Source organism: Dermochelys coriacea, chromosome 22 (assembly GCF_009764565.3).
Source record: "Dermochelys coriacea isolate rDerCor1 chromosome 22, rDerCor1.pri.v4, whole genome shotgun sequence".
NCBI lineage: Eukaryota > Metazoa > Chordata > Testudines > Dermochelyidae > Dermochelys > Dermochelys coriacea.
In genome coordinates, this window is record NC_050089.1 from 16881040 (window position 1) to 16900147 (window position 19108).

The window sequence follows — 19108 nt, forward strand, 5'->3', positions numbered from 1 at the left end:
AAGTTCCCCAGCTGCAGCTCTGAAGAATGTTTGGATCCAGGAGACAATGCAGTAGGAAAGGTTTCCTCCTCTATTTCCTCTGCCAGTAAGTCAGTGACCTAAGCTGATCCACTGCATCCTGCTTCCTTCCTTTACCTGTTGAAGCTGCTTGATGCTGCTGTTATTGCCCATTTTCTCCAGGTGGGCTTTGAAAGCTTGGATGCTGGCAGCACCGTCGGAAAAGCGGCGAACAGGAGAGAAGCGCTCAGTGGGGAGATGCAGGGTGTTGGAGTCCTTGTAAACAGAGCTAAACACATGGGGAAGTGCGTTAGTGATGTCAGCTGAAAAACAAACTCAGCTACAGACACACTTCATTTTACATCAGCTCTGCCAAGTTCTGCCTGCCCAGAAGTTCTGTTTCAGAGTGAGAAGTAAAGTGCCATTAGTTTATTCATCACCAGCAGGGTACAGGATTAGCAAGTCCATTTGGTGCTGGGGTAGGTACATTTTCTCTAAAATTTTGCCAGTCTGATTTATATCCTAACTAGATTATAACTGGGGCATATAACCGACCATATGACTTGGCCTGGCACTTGGTTCCACCGACCTGCAGAAACCATTCAACAGCTAAGAACTGAAAGGCGTTTCTCCATCTGAGAGCCTTTTTCATTCACCGTACCTCAGAGTTTACACAGTGACATTTTGCTAAGCTGGAGCGTCCCTATATTCCAGTGCGATGGGAATACTTTGTGCTAAGAAAAATTGTTGCATGTTCATCTATCTGAATTGGGGAAGTAGGAGCCAGTCAGGAATGCTGCTGTCTTAGACAAGGTGATTCTGCTGCTAGGAACAGTTGTCTCTCTATGGCAAGGCCTGTTCTCTAAGAGGAGACTTTAACAAGCACAGCTGGAGCTTGCCTGCTCAGTCTAACTCTAAAATACAGTGGGCCAGCACCTTAGAAATTCTAATTTAAACAAGCCCAGAAGCAGGACCAGAGTAAACCTCACCCCCAGTCCTACCCCAGACGCTTTATTTGCGGGTACACCTAGAGAGAGACTTCACTGAGACAAGGCCAAGGATATCCCATGGATACCTGGGAAAGGAGGAAAACTAGAAAATACTAATTTGTGCATCAAAAGAGGTACCAGTAACCCTGACATGTGTGCGGAATGGAAGCTTCCCATTCGAATGCCAAAAAAGCTTAGACCACCACCTAGCAGCAAGACCTGCCCCCTCTCAGCACACACAGGCTTCCAGGATCTTCTGCTTCCTAGATGACATATGCTGATGAACATGTCAGACTGGTTTATTCCAAGCACTAACACACATCAGGCCTTGAAGATGAGGGAATTTTGATCTGAACATGTTCTGCCAAATGCTGCACCACATGTGGCTACAGAGGGATGGACTTACGGGGCGGGGGTCAAACAAGAAAGCTGCACTTGTAGGGGGCCCTTAAGACAAAACCAATAATGGCAAAAACAAAAGTTTTTTAAAACACTTTTAAGCCTCCAGTACGTATAGATAAAACCTGCCGTGTCACAGCACCAGTGGGTGGGGGTGGATAAGATTAACACCGCAAGGGCAGGAAAGGGTCTATCCTGCAGCCACTCTGAGCCAGAGCAGAGGCTGGCATCCGTGTTCAGAAAGGCACTAACCCAATGCGGGGGAGGGAGAAATGTGATGACTTTGCACAGAGAGGGAACCCTCTTCCACTGCTAGGGACTGCCTCGTTTCAGATTCTTCCCCACCCATCCCATCACCTTGAACGCAGAGTCAACCAGCAGCCTAGATGTTTGGTGCCATGCCATCATGAGACACACATCAGAGAATAAATGGACCAAGCCTTGTACCAGGGCAAATGGTTGTAGAGGAACTTATAACAGTTCCCTCTCCAGTTCCCTTCCAGAACTGGAGGTCAGAAGACATTTTTCCAGGAACAAACTTCCCTTTCAATCTGGGTCCCATATATACGAGTTAAACCCAAGCACATGCATCCTCAAGAGTACCTCTAAGAGTATTACAAAACACTGCTCTCTCTCCACCCAAAAGCAAACATTAACACGTGAGGACCCACTTAGTTTCTCTGCCCAGATGGGTTTAGCTTTGTACCAATTCAATCCAGACAGAAAATGAGCGGACAACACCATGGCCGAAGCAACGGTCTTTGTCTGTGAAAGGCCCTTAGAGAACAAGTCTTTAGAGCATCCCTGTGAATGGTTTGGTTGTAAAACAAAACAGAAGATAATCTAGTTCCATATAGATTCGTAGATACTAAGGTCAGAAGGGACCATTATGATCATCTAGTCCGACCTCCTGCACAACGCAGGCCACAGAATCTCACCCACCCACTCCTGTGAAAAACCTCTCACCTATGTCTGAGCTACTGAAGTCCTCAAATCATGGTTTAAAGACTTCAAGGAGCAGAGAATCCTCCCTCAAGTGACCCGTGCCCCATGCGACAGAAGAAGGCGAAAAATCTCCAGAGTCTCTTCCAATCTGCCCTGGAGGAAACTTCCTTCCCGACCCCAAATATGGCGATCAGCTAAACCCTGAGCATATGGGCAAGATTCACCAGCCAGATACTACAGAAAATTCTTTCCTGGGTAACTCAGATCCCATCCATCTAACATCCCATCACAGGCCATTAGGCCTATTTACCATGAATATTTAAAGATGAATTAATTACCAAAATCCCATCATAATATCTCCTCCATAAACTTATCGAGTTTAATCTTAAAACCAGATAGATCTTTTGGCCACACTGCTTCCCTTGGAAGGCTATTCCAAAACTTCCCTCCTCTGATGGTTAGAAACCTTCATCTAATTACAAGTCTAAACTTCCCAATGACCAGTTTATATCCATTTGTTCTTGTGTCCACATTGGTACTGAGCTTAAATAATTCCTCTCCCTCTCCGGTATTTATCCCTCTGATATATTTATAGAGAGCAATCATATCTCCCCTCAACCTTCTTTTAGTTAGGCTAAACAAGCCCAGCTCCTTGAGTCTCCTTTCATAAGACAAGTTTTCCATTCCTCGGATCATCCTAGTAGCCCTTCTCTGTACCGGTTCCAGTTTGAATTCATCCTTCTTAAACATGGGAGACCTGAACTGCACACAGTATTCTAGGTGAGGTCTCACCAGTGCCTTGTATAATGGTACTAACACCTCCTTATCTCTACTGGAAATACCTCTCGTGATGCATCCCAAGACCGCATTAGCTTTTTTCACAGCCATATCACATTGGCGGCTCAGTCATCCTGTGGTCAACCAATACTCCAAGGTCCTTCTCCTCCTCCGTTACTTCTAATTGATGCGTCCCCAACTTATAACTAAAATTCTTGTTATTAATCCCTAAATGCATAACCTTACACTTCTCACTATTAAATTTCATCCTATTACTATTACTCCAGTTTACAAGGTCATCCAGATCCTCCTGTATGATATCCCAGTCCTTCTCTAAATTGGCAATACCTCCCAGCTTTGTATCATCTGCAAACTTTATTAGCACACTCCCACTTTTTGTGCCGAGGTCAGTAATAAAAAGATTAAACAAGATTCGCCCCAAAACTGATCCTTGAGGAACCTCACTGGTAACCTCCCTCCAGCCTGACAGTTCACCTTTCAGTAGGACCCGTTGTAGTCTCCCCTTTAACCAATTCCTTATCCACCTTTCAATTTTCATATTGATCCCCATCTTTTCCAATTTAACTAATAATTACCCATGTGGCACGGTATCAAACGCCTTACTGAAATCTAGGTTTCCTTTGTCTAAAAAAATCTTACTTTCTCAAAGAAGGAGATCAGTTTGGTTTGGCACGATCTACCTTTTGTAAAACCATGTTGTATTTTGTCCCATTTACCACTGACTTCAATGTCCTTAACTACTTTCTCCTTCAAAATTTTTTCCAAGACCTTGCATACTACAGATGTCAAACTAACAGGCCTGTAGTTACCCAGATCACTTTTTTTCCCTTTCCTAAAAACAGGAACTATGTTAGCAATTCTCCAATCATATAGTACAATCCCCGAGTTTACAGATTCATTAAAAATACTTGATAATGGGCTTGCAATTTCGGGTGCCAATTCTCTAATATTCTTGGTTGAAGATTATCTGGGCCCCCCGATTTAATCCCATTAAACTGAGTTTCACTTCTACCTCAGATATGGTAATATCTACCTCTATATCCTCATTCCCATTTGTCATGCTACCATTATCCCCAAGATCCTCTTTAGCCTTATTAAAGACTGAGGCAAAGTATTTGTTTAGATATTGGGCCATGCCTAGATTATCCTTGACCTCCACTCCATCCTCAGTGTTTAGCGGCCCCACTTCTTTCTTAGTTTTCTTCTTATTTATATGGCTATAGAACCTTTTACTATTGGTTTTAATTCCCTTTGCAAGGTCCAACTCTACTCGACTTTTAGCCTGTCTCACTTTATCCCTACATGTTCTGACCTCAATAAGGTAGCTTTCCTTGCTGATCCCTCCCATCTTCCACTCCCTGTATGCTTTCTGCTTCTTCTTAATTACCTCTCTGAGATGCTTGCTCATCCAGCTTCGTCTACAACTCCTGCCTATGAATTTTTTCCCCTTTCTTGGGATGCAGGCTTCCGATAGCTTCTGCAGCTTTGATTCAAAAGTAATCCCAGGCGTCCTCTGCCTTTAGATCCCTAGGTTCTTCAGTCCAATCCACTTCCCTAACTAATTTCCTTAATTTTTAAAAGTCAGCCCTTTTGAAATCAAAAACCCTAGTTGCAGATTTATTTTTGTTAATCCTTCCGTTCAGTTTGAACTGAATTAACTCATGATCACTTGAACCAAGATTATCCCCTACACCCATTTCTTCTATGAGGTCCTCACTACTCACCAAAACCAAATCTAAAATGACATCCCCTCTAGTCGGTTCAGCAACTACTTGATGAAGGAATCCGTCAGCTATCGCATCTAAGAAAATCTGAGCCCTATTATTACTAGCACTCGTCCTCCAGTCTATATCTGTGAAGTTAAAGTCTCCCATGATCATGCAGTTTCCATTAGTATTTACTTTATTAGAAACATTAAAAAGGGCTCTATCCACATCCAAATTAGATCCCGGTGGTCTACAGTAGTGCTTCAAACTGAATTACGTTAGACAGACAATTGGTACTTTAAATATTTTATGTATGTACAGAGGTCTCTGATGAAGCCTGCTCTGAAAGACAAAATGGAATCTCTGCTGGAGAAGCTACCCCTTGCAGGAGTAAGATTCTCATTCATGTTGTAACATTTCCAGGATGTTAGTTCCAGTTATTTTCACATATTCAGCCCTGCTTGGTAAAATGTATTTTAATTAATTACAATTTGAAAAATGTTCCAACTACGGCTAGAAGTGGCTGGCTCCCATGTTCCCTTTCTGCCAGTCAGCAAGCCAAGCCTGCCCACCTGACCTTCCAACTCCGTAACAGGCAGCAGAAGCAAACGAGGAAAGTGAGCATTGTGCATCAGGTTCCCAAGCATGCTAGGATGATGCACAGTAACACTGCCCCTGGCACTCCAGACTGGCCTTCTAGACTAACACATTTTGAGACCTTTTTAACTACAAGCCAGTTTCAAACAGCCTAAGTTAAGCACCAGAATAAAAGCTGACAGCTGTCCACGAGCCAGTACTTTGTGGTTTACTGCAGGTTTTGCTACACTACAAGACACAGCCTTCAACTAGCTATGTCTGAGGTGTACAGAGACTTCCAGGTGCTTGATCTGGGGCCAGATTTGATTTTCAAGTTCCTCTTTTGATCTCAGGCATGTCTGTAGTTCCACAGGCTTATAGGCCTCTGCTGCGACATGTAAAATTGTGAATCTGGAATGAGTCAATGCTATCCTGTGCATGTAAAAACACAGGAGCAGACACATGATGAGAGATGAGAGCCAGAGGGGGCAGAGTAGGCTTGGTCTAAAGAACCTTATAACAATATCTCAATGGCTTCATTTAAACCTCCATTCTGAACTGACCCTGGAAGCAGGACATAAAATATTTTCTGTTTATTTACTTTGCAACTGTTTTTCTTCTCTTCCTATAAAGCACTCTGTGACCAAAGAAATCTTACTCCTCCTCTCCTGCTTCCCTACAAGTGTTTCTACCCAGGAGTAACTCAAGGTTTATCTTTTGTTTTCTAGAGCTCCAGCGTGGCACCAATGCTGACTCAGTCTGCTCAGAGTTCACCTGTCTCTGCTGATTACACCAACGCTCAGCTCAGCAGGTATCTGGCTTCAATAAAGAGTGCTGTAACAAGCTTGCCAGTGAGAGCTGGTTAGAGGATTTAACATGAGCACAAATCTGGTCTTCTAGGTAACTGCTTTTTCAATTGTTCAGCAACTGAAATCAAAGAGAAACGAGCATGACAGTTTACGTTTGTGTTACACCCTCAATGCTTTGGCGTTGAGGTGCAGTTTTTAAGCGGTGTCTGTGGCAGAAGCGTCTTCAATTTGCTGCAGCATCGAAGGACTCTGTAGAATTAATAGTTCTCAAAGTCAGGAGGGCCCTTCCTCCAGAATTTTAGCTTACTTGGATCCAGTTTTGCAGCAGTTCCCTCAGTCACAAAAGTTATAATTGTTCTCCCCCAACCCTCTCCACCAGAGGATTGAAGTAGAAACAAAACGACAAACAGGGAGTTTTGCATGGAGATTCTGCAGTGGAAACACACAACTCTGGTGCAGTGAGGTTTCTAAACCTACATATAGTTTACTCCTGGTGCAGCCTTTTATACAGCATTCCACTATTGAATATTCCATAGCAGATTTACTACTCACTACCGGGTTGAGCCTACTAGTACATTAACAAAGCTTTCCACTAAACTGGATCGCTTAATCTTAATCCCAGCCCCAGGGCTAAGGCAGCCATCCTGGCAAATCATCTCCAGCCACAGAAGTGGGACTGAAGGGGAAGAGCCAACTGATCCCTGCCCGTGAGTGCACCATGCACTTAGCAGGTGAGGAGCCTATATCTGCTCAGAAATGAAGCATGTGCAACAGGGCCAGCCAGCTTCTGCTTTGGGGTCTGCTCCTTTCTTTTAACCCCTTTATGCCAAGATGGATTTTTTCTGCACTCCATTCAGATGACATCTGAGCGGGTTCCCTGGCACAGAGCTGCCCAACGGCCGGTGCCATTACTCACCGGTGCTGATCGGGTACCAGGTGTGGAGCCCAAGCCCGGGATCGAAAAGACTGCTGTCCTAGCTGCCTCTGCAAGTCTGGAGGGATTTCAGCTGTAGGGTTGGTCATTGCCAGAGTGTGCCTTTTTGACCTATTTGCCAAGTATCTGCAACAAGCAGGAGCACATTTTATAAATGGAAGAGACTGATGGGAATACTCCAGAAGAAGGGAGCAGAAGCAGATAATCCAGAGTAATTAGGAAAGAAAAATGCTCGCTGCAGTGTTCAGAGCCTGCTGTGAGTTGTAGAACACCCATGAAAGAGCAAACCGTACTGCCAATGCCTGTCAGGTTAAAGAGACGTTAACTGCTTAGCGGAGGACTGAAGTCATAGCCAGCTTTATTCCAATGCCAACCTTGGTAAGAAACAGAATGGCCATTCATCATCTCAGCAGAAAAGCCCTACTTCATCTCATAGTGACTAGTTAGTTTCTGTACGGATTCTTTTCCCTAAAGTGGTGCTAGTCGGAAGGGTCATATGCACTATGCCCGTGGGACTGTTTGCATGAGTAACGCTTACAGCATTTGGCCAGAGAGCTCGGCACAGTGCAGACAGATGCTGTGCACGTTTCCCTGCCTGGCTCAGCCTGCGCACTTCAGTCCTCACCTGCAACGTTCTCAGTCTTGAGTCTGAGCAGAGATCAGCACGTTGAATGGTCCCACATCAGATGATGGCATTTACGACATTGCTACCACTGCTGGGAGATTAGGCTGTGGCCTGCTCTTTGCACTGTGTGTGTGATCTAACCCAGATCTGAATGTAGGTTCTGAGGGAGGAACAGCATGTGTGTGAAGTGCGCCATCTAGTCCCCACTCTTGGGCACTTTGAGCAGAGTCTGCGAATCAATGTACAGAGGCTGCACCAATGATGCCTAAAATGGCGAGGGAAAGTGAGCAGCTAATTCAGCCAATTTACTTCCTGGAGCAGGAGCCCCGGCTGTCTGAGCGCTTCCACTTTTGGCTGTAGACAAGTTCAGGGCTGGTTTGGGGATTTTTAGCCCTATTGTTCCCTTTGTGTTTGTGTTGGACGCTAAGGCAGGAAGGGTCTGATTCAGCGAGATGGCAAAGGATGTAGCTATCCTTGGATATTCTTCACTCTTGGGCAAGCACCAGGGCAGCGCTCTCAGGTGCTAGCGATGCTGGAAATGCTGACAAGGTTTGAGGACAGAGTGGAATCAATGCCTGTACCTGGACTAGACTAACCCTCCCACCATTGCTAACGCAGGTGAAGCTGCATTGGTGATGAGTTATGGCTACAAAGATTCCTGGCCTACACAAAGCTAGAGGGTAAAATGGGGAATACTTTGAGTTGATTTCTTTTTTATGTCTGTGACTAAAACCTGTACAGTAGGGGAAACAGCAGCACTTAAAACTATGGCTCTGCAAAAAGCTTTATCCATTGATACAAAGAGCAGCAAGTAAACAGAATGAAGAGTACTTAGTGGTGTGGTGACTTGCCAAAATCTGAGCCATTAAATGTTTGAGATTCATTTGATGGAGATAGGGAGAGTTTCCCAAAGAGCTTCACAATTGTGGTTTGCTACAATCATTTTATTACACAGCTCCAGGGAACAATCCACTCATGAACTGCAAGTGTTTGGGTGGAAAAAAAAGTTTTGCAAGCTCTGAAGAGATGCGATTGTGCCCTGGGCATGGGGAATGGAATGCACGCTATTTCAAGGTCAGGCAATCTAAAACAAACAAGGGCAAAAGTTGCTTTGTGGTCATTGGAGAGGGCATTCAAACCAGTGTTCTCAAAAGATAAATATTAGCTTCTGTCCCTGGTGTTAATACTGTTTACTCTTCTACTGGTGATTAGTGGCATGTCACAGCGTAAGAGGGTGGGGAGATGGAGGGTTAATGTGCACTCATTAGCACAGTTTAAGCTTGGTCCCGTCCAGCGGCTATGAAGAATGTGGCATTAGCACACACAAGGAGGATTTGGGGGTAATATTTTCAAAAGTAGCTAAGCCCCATTTTCAAAGGTGACTTAGGGTACCTCAGAAACTGCATCCCATGGACTTACAGTGAGACTTGGGTTCCTAAGTCCTGCATACATTTTTGGACGTTTTACCCGTGGTCTCAAAACCTTACCTGCCAAGCCTGACTCTTGGAATCTTAAAGGGTTCAGCTGGAAGCAGAGATTTTAAAATACGGGCACCCTAAGCTTGGCCAGATGAGGACACATTGGCAATTTGCCATGAGCCGCAGGACTGCATCTTATTTGCCCAAAATGGAAAAGTCTGCAAGTATGTTCAGCTTTACAGTTTGGAGCAGTGTCCCATGGAGATTGCAGGTCCCAGATCTGAGCAGTGCCATCACTGGAGAGTTCTGACGCCAAGATACAACGTTCAGCATTGACTGAGGGCAAGACTTCTTTGTCAAGCTAGAGCATGGCATGCTGGGGCCTGCAGTGTCCACGGGCAATGCCTCCATAATGAAGATGAGAATGACCACGGGTGGCACTGTATAGCTCCTTGGCCCACACTTTGGCTACCCAGAATGTGTAGACTCCTAGCCAGTGGAAGTACAGGGCATTCTTTAATGTGTACCATGTTTGGCTATTTTCTAAGGCCAAGTAGACAAGGGAATCTTGGCACATGCCTGGACAAGCCACTGTTGTACCCAACTTCCCATTGCCATTAGAACCCTTCTGTTTTACAGCACTGAGACCAGTGGAGTTTACCAGGGCTCTAGGAATATTATGGGGAACTAAATGACTTTAGCAGCAACTCCCTCATCTCTATACCTGCCTGCTGCCCACCCAGCAGTTATTTGCCTCCTTCTTGGAAGGACGATATCTGTAAAAGCTGAGAAAAAGCCTGTTCTCATCAAGTTCCTGTCCACCAGAACTGGGGAGAATCCATGGAACTTAAGGAGGAGGATCATCTGCACCAGTTGCTTAGCAGAAAAACTAGCTATACAAAAACTACTCTGGAAGTATTAGCAAGGACAGTGTTAGTGTTTTCGGCTGGAGGAAGAACCCCGGTACATACTTTGGCTGGGGAGAGAAGTGAAGTTTCGGAGTTGATATTGGACCACCTCTCACATGTCGGAGCAGACTGTTTCAGGACCTACTGCTATGGCTAGAAATCTAAATGACTACAGATACCCAAGTTTTTATCAAACTCACTTCAAGGCATCAGAGTTGGATGTTTACTGCAGGTCTCGGTCCAAAAGCTGCACAGATAAAATGAGACCACTTCCCCAGTCACTCAGCAGGGATGAGGGAGGTTGCAGTGTCTTAGCACTCACTATGCAGGTTAGTTTGGTTTGCATGCTGGTACACCCTAAGCAAAGGGATTTAGTGCTTAGAGTTTCTGGATAACCTATTGCTCAAATAGCCTGCAGAATTTCAGGTGATGTCAGGTTGTTTTACAGAGTTATTCATTTGCCTGTTAGTGTCAGGTAGAGTAATTGCCTGGTGTAAACAGGCACCCATAAAGGAAAAGTTGAAACCTTCACCATAAATCAACACCTGCAGCTTGGGACGAGGTTGATTTGTTGGGTTTTTTAGATCAGCTTTAGAGCACCATAGGGCGAGCCTCTCCAGCAGCACAAGGGGAAAGGCCAACAGATGGGATGTTACCTCTGCACAGCTTCCTGATCCGGCTCCCCATCGGAGCTCTCCTCATCCACGGGGGTAACTGCTGGCACTGCCTGAGGAGAGAGGAAAGGGGAACCATGGGCTCCAGAAGGTGGCTTATTCAACACTATCTTGGGCTGCAGAAACCTGACCTTCTAGAAGAACAATTAAGTACCAGACATTTGGGGGCACTCAGAATCCTCCTCGAAAACACACCCTCACCATCTCACCCTTACACAGTGCAACCTATATGGGGAGGCTTCTTTTGGTGCTAGCAGGAAATTCAGTAATACACATACCTCCAGGGGGAAGCACTGCCCATATTAACACCCAGGAGATTAACACTGGCAGATTTTCCTTTCTCTGATAAATAAAGCAAGAGAGTTGCAAAGAAACCTTAGCCAGAGAGTTACAAACATCATGCTCTTCTCAGCACTTCTGAAGAGGAGAAATATTTCAATTACTACTGATAAATGAGAAATAAAAGGCCCATCAGCATGTCATATTCCTCACAGCAGCAAGACGCCTGGCCTCTAGCGCTAGCAATTTTGTGCAGGTCATTAATGGAAGGAGGAAGATACTCAGCTGGGCAGATTTCAGCTGACAACCCCAGGAAGATCCAAGACAACAAAAAGGAAAAAGATTAGAAACCTAGACAGTGGAAACATACAGCTACTCCCCAGACACTTCACATGTGTTCCTCAAGCCAACCCCCCATTTGCCCCCAATGCACTGCTTAGATAGGGGCTAAAGCCAGACAGCCAGGCATGCCAATTCCAAAAGCGGGGCTCCCTGGCAGCAGTGTCACGAAGGAGGACACCAAAAGCCAGATGCTAGGCAAGTAGCAATGTCCAAGGATCTTGTGAGATAGGAAAGGGTTGCCAGGAACAGAGAGGCGCTTGTGATGCATGTGGTAAGTGAAGGGCCAAAGTAGTTTAAATTCCAGGACCAGAGGCATCGTGGGAGAGAGAGGCTACCAGCCCTTATATACGCTGCACCGAGGAGATGACACCAGTGACAGCATTGAATTTGCTGATACTGGCAGCGAAGCCACCATCTGTTTTAAAAGGTTCCTTTGAATCCCACTTCAGCTTTGCCTCTGGAGAGCAGGTGGGTACAGAGGGCCAAGGGAAAGGGTGAGAAAATGCTCCCAAAATGGAACATTATTGTAGGGTGAACATCCTGAGGGAAAAAAAGCAAAAGCAAATGGCAGGTGGCAAGTCCCTGCCAACGCTGGGAATCTGGCATTTCGTTCCCTGTCCGCCCCTGCAGTTCTTTTGCACACACCATTCCCCATCCCAGCTTTCACTGCCAGTTCTGCCAGCAAGAGGACGTGTTTGTAAACATGCCACCAACTCTGTTCTTCCTTCGCTACTTACTGGAGTCATAGTGACGAGCGGGGAAGGGCCTCGAGGACGCTTCAGTAGTTGTTGTGCATGCAGCTGGATGTTGGCTCCACCGTCTGAAGCCCGCCGCCCTAGAGGGCCCATTCCATTCAACAACTGCAGAGTGGGGGGCTGCAGCAAGCATTGCTCCTAGGAAGAACACAGGGGAGTTATCACCAAATATTCCACCTCCTGATGGAGGATCTTAGAGCACTGTATAAATACCAAAGGAACTGGCCTTGGGTGAGGCGAAGGATCTTCAACACCTTACTCCTGGGGAAACTGAAGCACAGAGTGGTGGAATGACCTGCCCGAACTCTCTCCATCAGTGGCAGAGCTGGGAGTAGAACCCAGATCTTCCAACTTACATCCCTGAGCTTCATCCACAAGGCAGGCTGGACCTCTGGGTTTCACATGCTTGGAAACCAAGGACCCCGGTCTGATTTGCTACTAAGATCACTGATCTCCCCCTCCCCATCAAACAAGTTTCTGAATTTCAAATTGTGGGGTGTGTTTTTACTCAGAATTACAAGAGGGACAATCCCAGGCGGTAAGCGACATCAAACAGAACTAAGGTCCAGTCTCAGCGATCAAATCGATCATTAAACCTATGGAGCAGACTCGGGGATTCTGCAAGAGCTCCAGCCTGTATCTCCACTTAGCACTGGCTCCAGCTGTGGGGAACAGACACAGCGGATGGTACCTTGTACTCCAGCTGTCCAGTCGGCTGCAGGTTCTGCATAGGCAGCATATTGTGCATGAAGTTCATGTTTGGAGCCACCTGCAGGAACGGAGCCTGGGGAGTGACACGAGGGAAGCCTGGCAGGAGCTTCTGGAGATCTTCCATCACTTCCGTGCTGCGCAATCACATTTAGAAACATGGGACTTGGAAATAACCCAAGCAAACCAATCTACATGCTTGCTACTGTCAGCTCTACTCCTCACTGGCTTTCACCATTGATTTTTCCAGCTCAGGAGTGGGGCCTAGACCTTAAGTGTAGCAAGTTCTTCATTTTTAATGTGCCCTTAAGGGTCTCAGAATTGGGATTTTTCAGGTCTAACCATTCATGCAAAATACAATTGCACTTGGCATCATGATACTTAATCTCTAGACACTAAGATATTAAAAATAAAGTGGCTCATAGCTTTCCGACCTTCTTTGCCTCTCTGGCTAACACAGCCCCCAATTAAACAAAGCCAGCCAGAAATAGCAACTGATTCATTGGGGGTAAGGAGGAAATCGTGTCCCTGCCTGAGAGGCCTGCCATACAGGCCACTGGGAAAGTGGATTTTTCAAGTGAAAAGACATGGATTCTAGTCAAGTGGCACCCGATTCCCTTCCCTACCCAGCCAAGATCATGCTTTCGAGCAAGAATCCCACCCTGCCATCCCATTCACCGCAGAGCTAGATATGACGGGAGCAGGAAAGCAAAGGGATTTCACTGCTAGATATTGAAGGGTGGGGTTTTGACGCGTTTTTCCCATTAAGATATGAATCCATCATTTTAATAGATTATACAAAACCTCTGACCTTTCAACAGGAGCAATCCAAAGGTGTAAGAGCTTCTTACAACCTCCAAATCAAAGCACTATCCCGTACTCGGGTGCCTTCAAGAGGCCATGGAAAGCCAGAGGAACATCATCCATGGATTCATAGAGAATGCCGTTGGGGTGGAGAGGGACCCTTAAAAAGGCAGGAGCGGGTCTCTCTGCTCCTACTCAGGAGAAAGAGCCAGATACTAACCGTGGGTCTGCGACTCCAACAGTGTGCCTTCTCATTGAGAGATAACGGACCAGGGCTTCAGGGGATGGCTCTTCCCCTTCATCACTGTCCAAGTTCATTGTTCCATCAGTCTGGGGTGGGAAAAAATACAAGAAATTTTGAAATCAGGTGCCAGAAGCCCAGCGTGTCACGAAGAAAGGGTGCTCAGAGGAGTCAGCAATGGAAAGCCACTTGCCTCTATGATCTGGTTCTCAGGGCTGATGAGCTGGACTTGTGGCACATTGATACTCACGGGGTTGCCTGCCTGTTCCGCCTGCAAAGCAGAAGGAATCAAAACCATGAGGAACTGGGGGGTTTCTTTTCCATTTTAAACTCTGCAGCCAAGTCCCCTGGGTTGGGACTCTTCCTACTGGTCAGCCGCTAACAGGCCAGGTAGCACAACGCTCTTCAGGGGGCATCGCCTTCTTCCTAACACTTGCAGAAGGGATCCCAACTCCAGGTTCAACTACATCTTCCCCCACCTCTCCCACCCATGCTCCCTTCTCAGACTCCGGTTATTGAAACTCAGATGCATTCCCAGATGCTGCACAGCAGAAATTGGAGCATTTTCATGAAAAGCTAAACAGGCTTTTTTTAGGCTCCAGCAGCACGTTGGCCAGAAAGTTACAAACCCCAAGAGAACAGTAACATGGACACAGATGAAAACTTAGCACTCAGGCAAAGAATCTTCTCCTCTCTCCTTACCAGGGTGAGGATGCTCATGAAGGAAATCAAGTTATTTTACTTACCCAGCTAAAAAAACAAGCTCTGACCAAGTTGAGCTTTGCAAGGCTGGGGGAAGTTACGACTTAACTTGCAGCGATGAAATGACCCCATCTATCTGAGACCCACCTGGATGTTAGCTGGTGTGGGGAAGGTCATGGTCCGTGGCATACTGGGAGGTGCTGTAATACGCAGGTTCTTGTGTCTCTTTAATCGGTCACAGAGCAGGCTATAGATTGCACTGTAGTGATCATAGGCATCCGTCCTTAGTGACTAGCAAGGGAAGGATAAGAAGAAATCAATTTTTTTTTCTAGTAATGAAAATAAATCCCCTTCCTCTCCAGACCCCCTCTGCAGAAGGAAGTGTTAATTAGGACGGAAGAATCCCATGCACCACTACAGACTAGGGAGCGAATGGCTAGGAAGCAGTTCTGCAGAAAAGGACCTAGGGGTTACAGTGGACGAGAAGCTGGATATGAGTCAACAGTGTGCCGTTGTTGCCAAGGCGGCCAATGGTGTTTTGGGATGTATAAGTAGGGGCATTGCCAGCAGATTGAGGGATGTGATCATTCCCCTCTATTCGACATTGGTGAGGCCTCATCTGGAGTAGTGTGTCCAGTTTTGGACCCCAAAATACAAGAAGAATGTGGAAAAATTGGAAAACGTCCAGCGGAGAGCAACAAAAATGATTAGGGGACTGGAACACATGACTTATGAGGAGAGGCTGAGGGAGCTGGGATTGTTTAGTCTGCAGAAGAGAAGAATGAGGGGGGATTTGATAGCTGCTTTCAACTACCTGAAGGGGGGTTCCAAAGAGGATGGATCTAGACTGTTCAGTGGTAGCAGATGACAGAACAAGGAGCAATGGTCTCAAGTTGCAGTGGGGGAGGTCTAGGTTGGTTATTAAGAAAAACTATTTCACTAGGAGGGTGGTGAAACACTGGAATGCTTTACCTAGGGAGATGGTGGAATCTCCTTCCTTAGAAGTTTTTACGGTCAGGCTTGACAAAGCCCTGGCTGGGATGATTTAGTTGGGGATTGGTCCTGCTTCGAGCAGGGGGTTGGACTAGATGATCTCCTGAGATCCCTTCCAACCCTGATATTCTATGAATTGGTGTGAGCAGGTGTCATCAGCCACCAACATGACATTTACCAGCTGCAGACGACAGCCCAACAACAGAGGCACTTGCAAGCTGGTTCGAGTTACCTGTAGCGTGCGCTCTTTGTCCAGCCCCATCTCCACCATTGCTAAGAGCACGTCTTCATTCAGTGGTTCCATCTGTCTTTCAATCTTGAGGTGCTGACATTCTGCTATTAACTGCAAGGGCATAGAAAGACTGTCAGTGCTTAGCACCTCAAGGGCAGCAAACATTCACTAGGTGGAACACGCCATAAGCCACGAGTGCCACAAGCCTACAGCTGGAGGGCCCGTGACCCATGCTGCAGCTCGGCACAGTATCTAAACACTGAGGGTACAGTGGCCTGCCTGGACAAAGCAGGAGCAAAAACAGCATCTCACTTCACACTAGCATGAGATCTTGGGGGCCAGCTATGTCCCATAGCCAATGCGACTGGAAACCAGGATTTCAGGTATGGTATCAGCAGGGCAATCAAAGAAACCCAATGGCCTAGAGATACAGAGACTAAAAGAATGATGATGAACGATCTAGAGTCCAAGAGAGGAGAGGGCACTAAGACAAGGACGACAGAGAGTCCTTTGCAGGGGGAAAGAAATACCAATATACTTGCACTTGGGAATTGTGAACTCTTAACACAGGACATTAATTTGGTTTTGAGCCATTCTAATGGTCTCCAATGTGCACACAGGGCCAGTACTCAGCCCTCCTCCCTAAAGCCTGCATACTGGATTCCCCACACCCTTTCACCACGTAGACACACCAGAGCCTTTCTGCCTGCTCACCCTGTCAAACTCTGCATCAGCTTCCCCAAGCTTCATCCACTTGTGTTTGCAAATCTGTTCCATTGACAGTCGCTTACTTGGGTCCAGCACCAGCATGTGGCGGATCAAGTGCTCACATTCTACAAGAGAGCAACAAGAAAATGAGTAATTCAGTAGCAAAGTGCAACACCTCCCGAGGGACTCAGCTTTGCATTGTGTCAGGAACAAGGGTATTTTTTTTCAAAGTAACAGACAACAACACTACTCAGTCTACAGGGTCATTGACGAACAGCAAATATATACATGCCTTGTGTCAGGCCCGATTCAGTCTTGGACACAAGCATGGGATTAAATTCCAGACATTTGATGTCCGAGTGTAGCATCTACAAGAACTAGGCACACGCTCTACCCAAAGCAAAATTAAAACAAGATCTCCAGCTCAGCAGAGTTAAAGGGACCCCATGCAGCACTGTGCCACAATAGCCCTCAGTCCTCAGTTGACCAGAAGTTAGTAACTGCGGGAGGTTTTGCAAGGCCCAAGGGCAGGAAGACCCCAACTCCCAAAGGACATCAATGGCTTCTGCCACTCAAGAGCATGGGTTTTCTTTTCCTTATAGCGACGTGCAAGACAATGTTGGTGCAGACCCTGCGTTCGTACAGCAAAAATCAACTTTTGAAGTCTGTGGTAACATTTTTATTGGATTTAGGTTTTGCAGAAGCTTGCTTTGAAAGCATTGATATTTGGGGCCAAATCTGTCTGTCTGTACATCTTTAGACCGGAAGAGCTCTGTGTAAGCGCAAAAGCTTGCGTCTCTCACTAACAGTCGGTCCAATAAAAGACATTATCTCACCACCTTGTCTCTCAAATATCCTGAGACCAGACGACTAGACCACCACTGCATATATACCTTTAATTCAGTACACTTCTCCCCCCATAAACCAGCCAACACCGAAGTCCAGTTTTTGAATGAAATATGAACTCCCTTTCATTCAACAAGCAACCATCAGAATCAACCCGGTGATGTTTGTTACAGCCTGTAGGTGGCACTCATCTACTCTCCACCTATTTGTTTACTCTGGCAATGCAATACAGCCCATATTTCAGGGTTGAAGGGCAAACCACAATCACCATCTAACAGGCTGCCAAGGCAGGATTACCAAATGCAGGCTTAATGCAGGAAAACACATTTCCCCAACTTCCTTACAACAAGCACCACCGCCACACCTGACCTAAGCTTACACCATGTAAACTGATGACAAGTGCAACCTGAAGCCAGAAAAAGTGTCTTATTTTCAAATTAAATTTTCCATTAAAGCATGCTATAAAATATGAGCTGGAGTCTCCCACAATAAAGATGGAGCCTTGTCTGCAGTTAACATTTTCGTGAATATTATTTTTCATATTTACAACACAAGAATCTCTAAAAAAAGAACAAACATAGCATAAAATTAAGATGCAAATTCACAGGCCAGATGTTTTTTAAAAAACTATCACAACTGGGTCAATAAATTAAGCAGCAATTTAGATGTAAAGGAATAAAACGCAAATTGTTCCTTTCACATCAGATCTAGCCATAAGCTGCTTAATTTTTAAATATTGCATCTTTCTTATCTCAGCCATTAAAAATGCCGAAGCACCACACTGAATTCCCGTTGTGGAGCCTCTGCCAACTGCAGCAGCTACTGCTCACACCACTTATCTAGCTCGCACATTATGCCAACTGAGTCTTCAGAGCAAGAAAAACCTCAATGTATTTCAGTGAAAGAAGATACGCAGGGATCATTTTCAAAGGAGAATGCAAGGCACCAGCCCTTCGACAGCAGAAGTATTAAGTTATGAATGGATCCTGGGGTGGAGGGAGGGAAAGGGTGCTCTAAGTGAAGAGCATTGTGGCTGTCCCAGAGGTTGGACAGATCTAGGAGTGCTTTAGATGCACTACACATTTTAGTACAACATTTCTGCCTCAGTGCAAGTATTAGATTTCTCTTTCACTGAAGTCCCAAGAACTCAGGATGGAAGCATAGCAGTTAACAGCTAAGCCAAGTGACTGCATATCCGAGGGCATGTACAGGGCAAGGAGTGATCAGCACATCAGGAGATAGGGTGGATTTTCATGTGGCTGATGCATGCCAGTTGTCACATGGTACCCCAAAGCAGTTTGCCTATGGGTCTGGGAATCCAGAGATATGGGTCTGCTACTGACTCTACCTAGGCAAGTCACTACAGCAGTCTGGGCCTGTCTCCTCATGTGTAAAATGGAGAGGACATGTCCCCTCCTTTTGTAAAGCACTTTGTGAGGAAGACTGCTATTAAAATGCTAGGAATTACTGTGATATTACCATTGTTCTAAAGAGTCCCTAAGGCACGCAGAGCTACTACAGCTTGTTGGCACAATGGAGTGGGACAGGAAAGGACAGGAGGAGCCTTACTTCCGCATTTGGACAACATACAAGTGCAAGAGGACATTCAATGAAGATGAAAAACAAGCAATTTAAAACTGATAAAATAATGTTTTATAGAATCCATAATTAACCTGTGGAACTCACTGCCTTAAGGTATCAAAGGTGAGGATCTCAGGAG

At 45.8% G+C, this 19108-nt stretch overlaps 1 protein-coding gene across 16 annotated transcripts in view; it reads right to left on the reverse strand.

Annotated features, from left to right (window-relative positions):
* Positions 1-19108, reverse strand: part of SIK3 (SIK family kinase 3) — a 150919-nt gene that overhangs the window by 18280 nt on the left and 113531 nt on the right. For 12 of the 16 annotated variants that reach the window (XR_006276579.1, XM_043500736.1, XM_043500740.1 and 9 more), the window contains 10 exons: positions 16549-16667; positions 15835-15945; positions 14757-14900; positions 14101-14178; positions 13887-13996; positions 12846-12999; positions 12137-12292; positions 10761-10831; positions 7136-7279; positions 136-286 (listed from right to left, as the gene is read on the reverse strand). Coding sequence is in view for 15 of the 16 variants with exons in the window: in XM_043500736.1 (XP_043356671.1) it covers positions 136-286; positions 7136-7279; positions 10761-10831; positions 12137-12292; positions 12846-12999; positions 13887-13996; positions 14101-14178; positions 14757-14900; positions 15835-15945; positions 16549-16667 (1238 nt within the window). In the remaining variant the exon portion in view is untranslated. The remainder of the gene's footprint in view (positions 1-135; positions 287-7135; positions 7280-10760; positions 10832-12136; positions 12293-12845; positions 13000-13886; positions 13997-14100; positions 14179-14756; positions 14901-15834; positions 15946-16548; positions 16668-19108) is intronic. The other 4 variants (XM_043500737.1, XM_043500738.1, XM_043500741.1 and 1 more) reach the window with 1 other exon arrangement.